General features: G+C 32.9%; 1 protein-coding gene across 1 annotated transcript; it reads right to left on the bottom strand.

The window, feature by feature from the left end:
- Nucleotides 1–12,725: 12,725 nt before the first annotated feature.
- Nucleotides 12,726–14,059, bottom strand: LOC119837158 (heat shock protein 30D-like). Its single transcript, XM_038362681.1, has 3 exons — nt 13,917–14,059; nt 13,024–13,198; nt 12,726–12,938 (listed from the first exon to the last, which is right to left on the bottom strand). The coding sequence occupies exons 1-3, from the start codon at nt 14,057–14,059 to the stop codon at nt 12,726–12,728; spliced, it is 531 nt and encodes a 176-aa protein (XP_038218609.1).
- Between the last annotated feature and the right edge of the window lie 1,481 nt (nt 14,060–15,540).

Below are 15,540 nucleotides of genomic sequence, written 5' to 3'. Positions count from 1 at the left end.
TCTTTGCGTCATTTGAAAAAACATTGTTGTTATTTAACAAAGTTGTGAATAAAAAAAATCAATTATTCCAGAGGGATAGCAAATTACCAGCGGGTTTTTATACATGTGTTAATGTTAGTTTAGTTTAGACATTAAAGGCAAATGAAACTGATTCCAATACATTTTTTACGAGGAGGAAATCTTCAAAAGATACTCTATTTTTGGGGGAAAAGTACAGCATGTGGGATTTCTACCCACTAAAACTCAGTGGTCAAACTCAAAGCATAATAGCAGGGATCCCGGTATCTCTAATGCAACGCACCAGGCTTTCAAATAACTGGATAAATAACAAATATATCTAGAGACTTTTAACCTGTTATAACCAGTATGGAATAAAGGTACATAGCTGGTATATTTTTTTATTGTTTTAGCTACAAAGCATCATCACAAACATTTTTTTTATTAAGTAGATATTCAATTAATAATATCGTTTATTATAATAATAATAAAGGGGCGGTACATTGGTCCCCAAAGTGGGACAGCATACATGGACAGCTACTGTATTGCGTTATAATCATTTTTGACACGTTTTTACTACACCTGTATGTTTGAATGCTTGTATGTTTGTATGTAACTGACCCTTAGGCTCCATTTTGAGCCACTTTAAACAGACAGATTCCTTTCAAAGTTTACACTTATTACATCGGGGACTGTACAATAACTATTATGAAATAAAATGATTATTATCCTGAATCGGGTTGCCAGCATTAAATTATTTCCTTACGTATACTCTAATATAATAAATGCGAAAGTTTGTAAGGATGTGTGTGTGTTTGTTGCTCTTTCACGCAAAAACTACTTAAGCGATTGCAATGAAATTTGGTACGTACGCAGCTCGACCATATATATATATAACAGACAGGATAACAGGAATAACATATAGGCAACTTTTTATCCCGATTTTCCTACGGGATACGCACTTACGCGGGTGAAACCGCGGGGCGCAGCTAGTATATTATACAGAACTCTTGAACAGAACCATAATAATTTAGCCACAAACGCGTATTTTATCTGTGCAATTTCCGTTAGAATACATTAGGAGCGGTTGACAAGGTGCTCGCACCTGTGAGGTAGATTACACCTATTTGTTGTATCCATTTTACTTGTTATTTGCCACGTCCTCTTTTCTGTTTGAAAAAAAAACTATATTTTAACCGACTTCAAAAAATGAGGTTATCTATTCGGTTGTTTTTTTTTGGTTTTGTTCGCTCACAAGTTTCGACTTGATGTTGCGATAGTGATGTTAATTTTTTTCTAATCCAGTTCTGGTCCCAATATGTCTGTTTGAAGGTTTAGATTTTTAAAATTATTGTTTCTCTTAAAATTAAGCGCCAAACTAATATAACCTGTGTTTATTTTATATCCTTTAGACACGACCGATTTTTTATATTTTATATAAAAAGGAACGATATGTCTTAACTTCGCCCGTAGTGCATATGTATAGCATTTAGGGAGCACTTATATGGAAATAAATTTTGGATAAAAGTCGTTATATAATCATTTAAATAACGTTTTATCTTTTTACCTCATTTTTTTTTAAAAAATATTTATTTATGTATAATCTAAAAAAATACTCATAAAAATCTTTATATTAGCTCTAAATTAAAAAATTACCGAAACAATAAAAAAAGACCAAAAATTGCCCACAGACAAACTATTGCATACTTCCCAATTGCTTATTCGTAAAAATCGTCCAAAAAGTTCCCACAACAAAAATAGCGAGGTCTCAAACTCGAATAATGTTATGGGTCGATATCTCATGCAGGCAAAGGGTCCAAGCCAAGGTGCACGTCACGGTCTGATGCTGAGGGTCGAGCTGCCTTTGTTAAGACCTCGAGACTATGTTTTTAAATATGCTAGGCTGTTATGCTCGCCTAGTAGATGGAATGCATCTGTATAGAATTTTACTTACATTGTCTTAGCTATAATAAATATGTCTCATATTAATTATGTCTGTTTTTATGATAACCCTTGAATGGTTCCTTTTCAATGCCAACAAACCATAAAATCTTTCCTCTCTATAAAATTATATCAAGATATTGTATCTATTACATACAAATATGATCAACTCTCTATAGCGCTTTTTTGTATAATTGTCTTTGCAAGTATCACAAATAATTTTATAAGAATGCTCTATATATGAGTATTACTACAAAATGTCACTAGTCATTGCTTATTTTAGCAAATATATCTCAAAAAACACATTTCGAAATATATGAACTGTTAACAAATATATAAAAATAACTTAAGCCTACTTTCAGTGACATTTAGAGTGACGGTTTTAAAATTTAATTGTGCCTATAGCCCAGAAGCATGCATAAGCCTATTAAAATAATGCGCTCAAATTTCAATTTACCACGGCGACGGTAAAAACAACGTGTTATGCATTATTCATTGTCAGTTTGGCGTGCTTACTGAAAATACCCATTTAAACTTTACGTCAAATAAGCCGTTAACCCACATTTTAATTATCATTTGTTAACATAATAGTAAGACCTATTACACAATATATATTTTGAGCTTTTTGAAAAACAGGAGTCATAAAAGCACATTTGGTATTTTGTAAGAGTGTTTATAACAAAATAAATATGGACGTAACAATAATTTTCTATTCAGACAGTCCACATTTTTCAAACGTATTCTAAAATTAAAAATCGAAGAAAAAACAAGAAACAAACGTCCGGCGATTGGTGGACGCGGCGTTGCCGCACAATTTTCCCGCGGAGATGCGCATCTTTCGTCCTCCTCTAGCACGTGTACTTTCACAGCCCTCTCTTTCTACAGACGTCCGCAGGATCGTCTCGCTTGAAGACGCAACCGAGATAATTTTATCTGAGCTTTGACTTCGTACGTGACTTTTTTTTTAAATCGAATCGAAGAGCCAATGGAATGAAAGTTTGAATTTTTGTTTTTGATTTTTTTTTTATGCTGGCATTGTTTGTTTTTAATGTAACGAGGTTGTAATGAGATCATTGTTTTTATCTGATTCTTCGTTGCGTAAGGTCAATGAGGTCAAGGCTATCTATTGTTACTTAAAGCTTTAAGTTCAACGGTGAGAGCTTTGAATGATATAGTTAGTTATTTACTTACTTAATTATCTTAAAGAATGGTGTAATATGTATTAAGTTGTAAATAAGATAAATGTTGCTGTTGGATTTATTTCTTTAATTTAATTTTAACGTAAATAATACGGTGTTCATTAATTAAACGATTTTTTCATACTTAAGTCTTTAAACGTTTATTTTAATTTAAATAAAAAAATCACATGCTTGCAAGATCTAGCATCTGGCTATGATTTAATTCATAATTCCTTACAAACGATATTAAGTAGATTAGTTTTCTTTTAAGAGAATTATTGCTCCAATTATATTGGTAAATAATTATTTTATATTTGTAAATTTTTATTTTTGAAAGTAAAGACTTTTTAATTAAATTTAACCGCGATTTATCCACTATATTATTTAACCCAACGATTCGTACTCTTTACAGCGAGTGTGGCCACGGGTAGACTAAGATGTTGAATATTATGAATAAAACGCGTTTAAAATCCGTTAAAAGCCTTATCATTTCTGAATATTTGTAATTCTAAATAAGACTCAAACTCTATAAAAGACCATTTACATGTAATGACATGAGTGAAACCAGGTGCAAAACTAGTGTACACAAATAAACAAACGAACATGTCAGTCACGCAAAACGTATCACACATTTCCGTGAGATTTTATCGCAACGCTTATTTTTGTTTTCCATTACCAGCTGTTTTCTTCAAGTCATTTAATGAATATGTAATTTTTTTTTTTTTAATGTCACTTTCGGCAATGGAGCTGGTGGGTCGCCTGATGGTAAGCGCTACCACCGCCCAAGAACATCTGAAGAGGCGTAAGGTCAATTGCAGACCTTTCGCCTCTACGATTGTTAAATTATGATTTCCTATATACGATATACATCATATTATGTTGATTTCGTGAAATGTTATTGCGATCTCCGTCTCTAGGTGTGTATTAAAATGTATATTTATTTGACATATTTTTTATGTGGCAACATTATATAAATATTGCTTTCATCGAGTTGTTTCCGAAGCGTTTCGATGAATAATTTAATAACACATGACATAGTAAAATATATGCATTGTAATATATTGGGACACGGCGTACGAGCTGTTGACCGCAGCTTCGCTCGCGCGGCGTTTTCACAAAGAATTCATGTTATAAAGTTTCATCAATTATTGTACATTAATTTTATCCGCTTGAGGGTAGAATTTTCAAAATCTCTAATTAGAGATTGGTTGGGCTGTGCGTTGATGGATCAGTTAGTCACGTTTACGTTTTATGTAATTAGGGAAAAACTAAATATTTGATGAAAAACCATTTTATATACCTTGTCGGTTTAAAAATAATTACACATAAGTAGACATACAGTCCTAAAAGAAGGCTTTCTATATCATACATCTATACATATAAAAGAAAGTGGTGTTAGTTACACTATTTATAACTGAAGAACGGATCAACCAATTTGGCTGAAAATTTGTACAGAGGTAGCTTGGACGCAGGAGACGGACATAGGATAGTTTTCATCCCGGAAATCCCACGGGAACGGGAACATGCGAGAAAAACCCCGGGTCTAAGTTTCCTGCGACTACGCGGGCATAGCCGCGGGCGGATAGCTAGTTGAATATATAACTTTTCACTAACTCACATTTTTTTTTCTCTTTTCTGTGGTCTTTAATATCTTATTCTCAAAATTATATAAAAAATTCTAAAAATAACTGAACAAATGATAGTGAATCAATGAATATTTTGAGAGCTACATTAGAAAAAAAACGATCGCCAATTTAACTATTAAAGTTTTCTATAGAAAAAAAAAATCTATAGGTCTTAAGTTAGTATCTACTTAGTTATACCTATATCCTTATTTCCTAGTTCGATCGGCCGTTGACACATGTCGTGGGGTAACGTAACGGAGTGTCCAACTGTCTTGAAGAAAGCGCGTGCGCAGCGTAGAGTTACAAACGTTTAGACATACACTTGATTAAGTTTCTTGTATATTTAGAAAGAACAATAAATAAAAACACCTGGCACATGGTAGGTTGGAAATGTTAGATTAATATTGGAGAGAGATTTTTATGGCATTATATTAAAATATTTATCATTAAAAATTAAATGGATCACATAAAACCCAAAACAAAATAATACAAACAATAAAGTAGCTATAATATTAAATACAATAATAATTCTACAGATACAATTAAAGTAAACACATCTATAATACTCATGAACAAGTAAATACAAACAAAAAAACATATAAATGCTATAATTATTTAGTTTAACAGCAATTGCCATTCTATATTATCAGAGAGTTATCCTGTCTTTAACTCATTAGACTTAAATTATATGTAACTAGCTGCGCCCCGCGGTTTCACCTGCCTAAGTCCGTATCCCGTAGGAATATCGGGATAAAAAGTTGCCTGTATGTTATTCCAGTTATCCAGCTATCATGTACCAAATTTCATTGCAATCGATTCAGTAGTTTTTGCGTGAAAGAGCAACAAACACACACACATTAAGTGACAAAGTGAAATTCGACAAAAAATAATTCAGTTCTATAACTTGTAAAGGCTACATATTACAGGGCAGGTGCGCAGGCGTCACCTTTGAATTGACCCTCTCGTAAAATCCACTTACTCTGTTACCTTTAGATATTATAACTGACATCTTATTGAAACGCCAGATGGCTGATATAATTAAAGAATTGCTTGCGTATTTACTTACTTTTAACGTTTTAAATAGAAAACAAAAAACAGAAATATTATCTGTGAAAGGCAATAAAATAACGGATATTTATAGATTTTTAAACACAAACATTATGTATGTTTTCTATACTTTTCCAATTCGTAAGAACGTGTTATATACATTTTTAGACTGTGTTACCTGCCAATAAAAATGTAAAAAAAAAAACAATTTAATGTACATATTTTCATTTTATTTCATCAAACAAATACATAAATACTGCAATGTCAATTTAAAAACATGAAATATATTCAAACAGTTCGGTTGATATTATTGATAATTAAGCATTGATTATATTACGATATGACTAAATTAATTTGAATTCTATTAAGTTAAACGTATATCAATTTGATAAATTTTAAATCATCTGAAAATTTAATATCGTCATTCTCATCAAAAAACAAAATATCTTTCCTATTTATTGTATGTAAATAATATGCTCTTCAAAGTTTTATTTTTGTAAGAGTCTAAAGGATTATTTTTCGAATCGTATACGACTAGCGGTCCGCCCCGGCTTCGCCCGTGGTACACACATAGCCTATAGCCTTCTTCAATAAATTGGCTATCTAAAACTAAAAGAATTTTTCAAAACGGACTAGTAGTTCCTGACATTAGCGCGTTCAAACTCTCCAGCTTTATAATATTAGTATAGATCTATATATATTAAAATAATAGTAACTTATAACTGAATGGTTTCACGAAGCTTACGCATAACATACAATCTATTAAAAGGCATTGCATCAAACACAAAACAACTTATAAGTTTACTAACTAAAGGCCAATTGTATGAAAATTTCAAAGCGAGTCAGTATTGTAATGCGAAGATATTATTCTTTGGGCGTGCTTGTATAATGTGCAGCACGAGCCGGAGTCAAAACATATAGAATTATACATAATATTATCATAATTAGGTGGCCTTTTCACATAAGGTCGGAATTCAAATGAATTGAATTGTTGTATAGAAAAATACGCTTTATATGAAATACGCTTTACGTTTATATGAAAACATTACAAACATACATACAAAAATAGAAATGTTTCCCCTTTAAAAATTAGTATCAGACAACATTTAACAGTTCTTCTACATTAATTAATGTTCTTCTAGGGTGGCATTTTCATCATCTTCATCAGCCCATGTATATTCCCGCTGCTGGGACACGGGCCTCCTATGAGGGTTGCGTTTTAGTTTTTTTTAAAGGCCATAAAATCTCTACTCTAAGAAAAGCCCCATAACTGTCTTATTCTTGATCAATTAGACGTAAGATAAAATTCGTTTCTATATGTGTAATGCATTCTTGCATGTTGATAAAATGTAAAATGTCATTAAGTTCTAGAAAAATCTAAATATTCAATAGTATAAAATGTTATACAACTTAGTAAATTAACCTTTGTATTAAACGAAAGGCAAATAATACGAAATTTAATTTTATTATTTCCAAAATAAGAAAACTACTCGTGTTTGAAGTGTATTTGAATTGAACGCAAAATATAAAACCTTTTTAAGTAAACAAAAATATTGATTCCCACACCCGTATAAGTACAAAGTTATAAGATGGTCGGTGACTTCCGCAGGGGATAGGGCTTATTTCCGGTGCGAACCCTTCAAAGGGAGCGTTGCCATGGCAACTAATTACTGACCACTAAGCTTTTTAATCCGTTATCTTTTTACTTTTTAGAAGTCTTAATTTTAAGAAAAGAATTAGTATGTATTATGTATGTTGTTTAACAGAATTTTAAATCAAGCAACAATTTATGTGTGTCTTTTTCTTTATATACATACTAGCTGTTTTCTCCGGCTTTGCCCGTGGTGCATATAAAGCCTGTGTCACTCAGTGAAGTTGCAGCTTTCTAATGGTGTAAGAATTATTCAAATCGGTCCAGCAGTTTATACGTGAAAACGTTACATACAAAAATACATTAGTTGTTTCTTTATATCAGTGTTGATAAATAAATCGTGTACTACACCATTTATTTCGACAAATATTTATTTTAGAGAAAAAAAAAACATTTGTAAACTATATCTCATTTAATCATTATTGACATTTAATTATTGGCAGTATGGTGACTGGATCTTACCCCTAGTTTTTTTTTAAATACTAGCATATCTGGCCACGCGTTTCTGTGGCTGAGTAATAATTAAAAATACTTTATATTATAAATTATTGGGATAATAAATCGAAATAAAAACTATCATATATCCTAAGTTGGACCAAATTACACACAAAATGCCAAATTTCATCAAAATTGGTTGAGTTGATGAAGAGTTCATTGGGAACATACATCATGACACTGGATTTCTATATATTAAGATAATATTATAAAGTGTACTTTTATCCAAATACTAGAGAACAAAGTCGCAAGCTAAAGATAATATTTCAAACAATTTCAATGCGAGATATATGAGTAAGATCCAATACAGTTAATTTTTTGGCAGATACCAAATGATAAAAGTACTTCAGGGATACCTACAAAATACTTATCTCTAGATACGTATAGCATATATGCAGACTCATTCATTATGATCGAGCTTAAGTCATTGTTGTAATTATCATTATTACATGTGGACAATTTACTCTATTAACAAAGTCATACTATTTAAAACAGAGGGTTGTATTTTCTACCCTTGAAAGTTATATATTTCGGTACATTCTACACATATTCTTTACCTAACTTCCTAACATTATTAAATCTAATCTGTCTTTTCTTCACGCATAAACCACTAAACCGATTAGTAGGAAATTTAGTACAGAGACTGTTGAAAATTCGGATATAGGATAGTATTTATCCCGGACAATCCACCGGAACGTGGAATCTGTGTGGAGAAAACTTCGGACATACTTTTCCTTTGTCTACACATCCGAAGCCGCGGGTGGGAATCTAGTATTATAAATGGAAGAAAAAAGAAGCATTTATTCCCGAACAATATGCTAAAACCGTCACGAAATAGTGGCATGCCACTGTGTTTCGTACGGTGATTGGGGAAGTCGCAGCCCGTTTCCTATTCCTCACTCATCCAAGTCCAATCCTTCTTTCCAGTCGTTAATCCTTTCCTTTCCCCTTACCCCATCGCAGGGCAGGCGCACCCCCGGGCAGCGCATTCGCAGAGGCACTACCTCTGTGAAACTTTATGGGCGGTGGTGACCGCTTACAGGCGAACCACCAGCTCAGTTGCCCGCTGTGACAAAAAAAAAACAAACGTAACGCTATCCACACGTTCTCCAAAACAACCACTCTTATTATTTCCTCAAGGGGTGGTCGCTATCACGTTTAACAAGACTTGGGTCAATATAATTAACATTTATCCTTTACGCCGACGCAGCATACAAACGGTTTAATTATAATTATTTTATGACCTCGTGACTTTCACGCATCCGCCTTTTGTCGAACTAATGGTTATTTATTGGAACCTATTGTTGTTCTGATAAATCAAGATATACCGCCTTTGAAATAGGATAATCTGAGATGTATCTACATTTATAAGATTACTAGAATTCTGTTCGCCGCTTCAACCCTATAGTTGAAGGAAAAGAGATAGGTAAGTCCCAGGGCTCTTGCCAACTAGCTCTAATTCCGTGGGATTTCGTTAGTTTAAGGTATCCTATGTTCTTCCAGAGGTGTCGAACTGTGTCAGAATTTGTCCAAATAAGTGGTTTAGGCGTGAAGAAGAGATAGACAGACAGGGTTACAAAGAGAGGTCATATTAGTAAGGAATTTATGTACTTATGTATTAGTAAATTATGACTTTTTATGGTCCCATATAAAGTAAAATAAGGACCAACTACATAGTTTCTTGACTTTTTTGCTCTGTAGAAACCATTTTATTATAGGGCAACTATTACTGCCTAGGCAGAATTTAAAAGAGTATGTATTTTAATTCAGAATCACATAGTTATGTCGGTTATTATTCTTTGTCTATACCAATGAAGCGTTTCAGTAAAACAATACTATAATCATCATCATCATCATCATCATCATCATCAGCCCATATATGTTCCCATTGCTGGGACACAGGCCTCCTATGAGTGTTCAGATCATAATCCACCAAGCTGGCCAAGTGCGGGTTGGCAGATGTCACATGTCGTCGAACTTTTGGTTCTTGGACATGCCGTTTTCCTCACGATATTTCCCTTCACCGTTTTGAGCAGTGGTGATGTTACACATGTGCAGATAAATTGAAAAATCTATTTATTTCCTGCATGCTGGCCTGGACCGCCTCCTTGTTACTGTGGTTAACGCGTGAGCGTAGAACCGAGGGGTCCTGGGTTCAATTCCCGGTGGGGACGCACAAAAAAAAATTGTCTTGGTCTGATAGGACACAGAAGGCTGATCACCTACTTGTCCGTAAAGAAAATCGATCAGTGAAACAGATGTATATCATCTGCCCCATACCCCACTAGGGGACACGGGACTTCACTATGCTGGTCTGGTGCACTGCTGAGCCATCACTAACCATCTTACTATAAATATACATATAGCTATAGATATATAATATATATATAGCTATAAATATATAGATAGCGATATCGAATGGTTAAAATTATATATCATCCAATAAGTACATTGTCTGTGCGACATCGGTGAAGATAAACACCACTCACACATACAAACAATAAAGCTGATGGTACACTGGGAAAACAAAAAACGATTAAAAAATTAGCAATGATTTCGCAATGTGTTGTGTTTCTAACTATTGCGTAAACTTAAAAATCCCTAGTTATATTGTATATTATGTGTTTGTCTTTCGTAAACGTATCTTTGCGATTTTGTGGTACGATTTTTGTGCTTGGAGTTATACATTTTGTCCACACGATTAAATCCGCGGGATAATAGTTAGTTATTTATTATAGTATAGTAAGTAGTAACTTAGACTAATTTTCTAAACATATAAAGCTCTAAATACAATTTTACTTCCTTTTTATTTGCATGTGAATTAATAAAAATACCTTTTGAGTAAAAGGCATAGGTAATTAAAAAATGACGCAAATAAAAATTAAACGAAAGAAATTTCGGTTATAACGTTCAAGTCTACCAAGTTAATGTGAAATATTTGATCAGTCAAGTTTTCCATTATCATTTTACTTACAAAAGGGAAATTTACTTGTCTCTGTCGAGTAGAAAATTCTTTGCAATTTCACATTTTTACCGTTATTATCCTGATTCAAACGGAGACCAATCCAACAAGCCAAACATCATTCATATCCGTTCAGCCGTTCTCCAGTATTAAGTGTTTCAATTAACAGGACTGTTTTATTTGCAGAAGATTAACAACTTCCCAGTGCACCACAAGCCCACAGTCACCTGTATTTTCACACGTATCTATGTGGTGTGTTGATGCGACGCGTTGCCATGGCAACCGCCGCATTCCCAGAAGAGCCTTCATCCACTAGCGATATTACGTAGCTTTCGATTGCTCACTTATCTATAGTAACGGCATAATTAAAAATAGCTTAAAATCCAATGAAAAACTGTGTAGAATTTCCCGATGTGTTTTTGTAATCTGTAATATGTTAATTTCAGAATTTTTGTAATATATCATATATATTTTTTCATGATAAATATTATTTTCATAAAATTTTCATTTGAATGTATTTTCAACTAACTTTAAAAAAGGAGTTTAGCAATATAATATCTGTATCTTTTTTATTACTTGTTACCTCATAACTTTTTAAAAATTGGTCATCCATCTAATTATTGACCTTGCCAACTGTTGCTTAACCTCGATTTATTATTTAACTCATTATTCAGAACGACAGACACAGACAGACGGACAGCGAAGTTCATTACTAAATAGATTCCGTCTTACCTCTGAGTACAGAACATTAAAAAGGTCCCTTCAATGAACATTAAAGATATTTTTTCTAAAAATTATTCCGTTAGTATCATATTCGATTATTTATTCGTCGATGAAAGCATATACATAACTTAATCAATCCGTCCTTCCATGGACGAATAATATTTATCTCGCTTATGGCCTGAACCCTCATAGGTGGCCTGTGTCCCAGCAGTGGGAACATATATGGGCTGATAATGATGGGCTGATGATGATTTATCTCGCTATCTGTGATTTTCATTGCTCGGCATTTTAAATCGTTCCATAGGTTATGTGAAACAAACATACTATCACCTGCTCTTTATATAATCAAAGTAACGAACGAACCCTTTGTCATTATACCATACGTCACGCTGGGTGTAATGATTCATTACAAAACGGAACTAATGTGAATTAATGAGTTAATGATTCAGTATAATTGCTTCATTTACGTTATACCAATATTTTGATACAATATGAACAAAACAATTATAAATATACTAAAAAAAGAACGATTTCATGATGGCTTTAATTATATTGTTTCACTTTCTTTTATATAGATTATAAGTAAGTAAATTATTTAATCCTCGCGATCCTCATCAGGATAATAAGATACCTACTAATATTATAAATGCGAAAGTTTGTAAGGATGTGTGTGTGTTTGTTGCTCTTTCACGCAAAAACTACTGAACCGATTGCAATGAAATTTGGTACGTAGACAGCTGGACAAATGGAATAACATATAGGCAACTTTTTATCCCGATATTCCTAAGGGATACGGACTTACGCGGGTGAAACCGCGGGGCGCAGTTAGTAGATTATAAGTAAGTAAATTATTTAATACTCACGATCCTTATCAGGATATTAAGATAAACTCATTCAATTATTGTATTATCACCGAACCTTGTTAGGTGTACAAAGTTTGATTTAAATCTGCCCGCTTAAGTAGGTATATTGTACCAAAAAAAAGCTACGATATTTTTACATATTACAAACTAATAATTACAACAGTACAATACAGTACAACGATACATTACAGTGCACACAACATACTATACAAAGAAAACCGCTAAATTTACAATAAAACTGCTTTATTTTATAGCCAAACTATTTTCCACAGGGGGGAAAGGCGCTTGGACCATCAGCACCCCCTCCCTGGTCAGAGAGGAGACTATCCTCTCCGGATCCACTCCTCGGGGGAAGCGAAACTCCCTTCTGTACTCGCGCACTGTTGTTTTGTTGTCAGTGTTTATCTCATGAGATGCAGTTACTTCGAGGAGATCGTTTATTACGTTCACGTTAACCTGAAATATACTTTATTCTTAATGGCATAGAGACGCAATTAGATACTAAGGTAATATCTTTTGTACATTTGCAAACATTATATACCTCAGTAGCATCAAAATCGCTCAAATCGAACCGCAGCTTGATCACCCTATTCTCTCCCTCCCCCTCTATAAGGGGGGAAGTGTTCAGGAGTTCCCAGTTCACCTGTTTTGCTGGCTTCTCCTTTGACGTGGTCAAGGTGGTGTCGGTTTGACTGTATATACCCATGAGGTTAGCACTGGAAACAAATATTAATTACTAGGTGGAACCCGCGGTGTTACTCACGAGGTATCTAGGAGAATGTAGCCTGTGTCAATCCATCACATCAGTCGTACAAACATCTAGAAATCTTACAAACTTTCGTGTTTATAATATTAGTAGGAAGTAGTATTATGAACAAAGAAATTTACAAAGAATTTTAATTTATAATTCATTAGATTGTGGTAATATATATGTGGACTAAGTGAAAAATATTGAAAATTTTAATGTCCACACTTTTGTGTCAGATAATCGATCGATATCAAACTCTATGAACTAAAGATAGCTATGTTTTAAAGAAACTGAATTTTTTTTAATCAACGTTCCGAAAGCAAAGAGGTTCTCAATTTGGTTACATTCCACCCAGGGACGTTGGTAAAAATAATATATTTTTTGTAAAAAATAATATACATATATTTAGTTTATTTAGTACTAGCTGCCCGCCGCGGTTTCACCCGCGTAAGTCCGTATCCCGTAGGAGTATTGGGATAAAAAGTTGCCTATATGTTATTCCAGTTGTCCAGCTATTTACGTACCAAATTTCATTGCAATCGGTTCGGTAGATTTTGCGTGAAAGAGCAACAAACACACACACATCCTTACAAACTTTCGCATTTATGATATTAGTAGGATTATATAGTTACAGTGGATGCTTCAATAGTAGTGTTATATGGTTTTCAGTTAGCTCTAAGTTTTACCTGAATTTTGCCATCTCCTCATCAATTCTCTTCATCTCAGAAACGAATATTTCCTTAACATTGACCAAGCCATCATCAAACAGAGGCCGATCGGTTATTTCTATCGGTATATTAATGTGGGGTTGTAACTGTTTGTCCGACATTTTAAGTATTTATTAAATAATTAAATTGATAAGATATATGAGAGTTTACAATTTTAATTTTAATTATTCCATTGTATCTATTTTGTTATGTTTTGACAATTGATTTGTTTTCATTATTCTTCTTTATTAATCTTTTGAACATTACGTCATAGATTTTATTTAATGAGGTTTATTGGTACTTAATTATATTATTCATATTTTATGCTTAAATACTCAACTGAGCATAATTAAGTTTTGTATAATGTATAAAGATAATTTTAGGAATATTTTCTAAACGCGGTAAAAACTACTTAATTGAGAAATTTTGAAAGAATAAAACTACTTAATTGTTAAAAAGTACAATAAGTAATCATAGAAAGACTGCATATTTTTTATAAAAAATCCTTTTCTTTTGAACCTATTTTCCCAAAAACAGCTTAGGTTCTGTAATAACTGTATATCATCATAATCTTTTTGTATATATCAGTCATATTCTTTTTGTGTTTAATAGAAAATTGTTGTCAATTAGTCCCTTTCTAGAACCTCTCAGGAACGTCGGTGACGTGCTTTTGTGTTTTTATGGAAAAGATTTATTCAATGTTCCGACAGAACCTCAATTCAAAACGAAAAAAAATCAACACGAAAACTAATTTATTAATAAAAATTTTAATAGTCAAAATCCAATAACAACATGACATTATAACAATGAATTAAATTATGTGTTGCCAGATATGTTCCCCTCGAGATGTGGTATTTACGCGCCCTTTAGCAGATTGTCAATTCCCGGGTGTCATGGCGACCGAAATCTAAACATGATGCTATTAATCCCGTTAAAGGGCGTGGCAGTGAGCGACAGCAATTTTTCTTTTTGATGGATAATTAAATTAACATTGAACATAGTTTTTGCTGCAAATTAGTTGGGAGAAGCATTGGAAATTCTATGAACATTATTATATTATTTTTAAACGACTAATCTAAAAGCGTGTTGTATTTGGTTTTCGAAATTGATAATTATAATAGAGAATAGTTCATTTAAAAGCTTTTAAATGTACATATTAGACCAAACATTTTCATACATTTTTATCAATAAATTTTTATTTGTTGTGTTTCGTTTTGCGATACTTATAGTTTTAAAATGTAACATAAACATGGTCCCCATTACAAAGGGTGGGAGGGCGCGAATCGAACGCAAATTGGCGGGAAAGCTGTCTGTTTGACAGATCATTTTTTATTCTGATTCGTTCGGAAATTTGGAAGCCATTGTTCCACAAATTACCAGCTGGCCAGGAAGTGAATTAAGGCTACCCTGATTTGTTGCTTTCTATTATTATTTGTGGGATAACTGTATACTGTAGATTTATTATTCTTGTATAAGAAATATTTTATTTTATTACACCTGCAAGTTTATAAAGTGAGTTTTAGGCAACTATTGTTAAAAATAAATGTTATCTTCATACTTTAAATGTATGTCTTTTATTTATTTTTATACAGGTAATTCCCCA

Source organism: Zerene cesonia, chromosome 26 (assembly GCF_012273895.1).
Source record: "Zerene cesonia ecotype Mississippi chromosome 26, Zerene_cesonia_1.1, whole genome shotgun sequence".
Classification (NCBI taxonomy): Eukaryota; Metazoa; Arthropoda; class Insecta; order Lepidoptera; family Pieridae; genus Zerene; species Zerene cesonia.
Note: the sequence above shows the minus strand (reverse complement) of the source record. Positions and strands in the feature narration are given on the sequence as shown.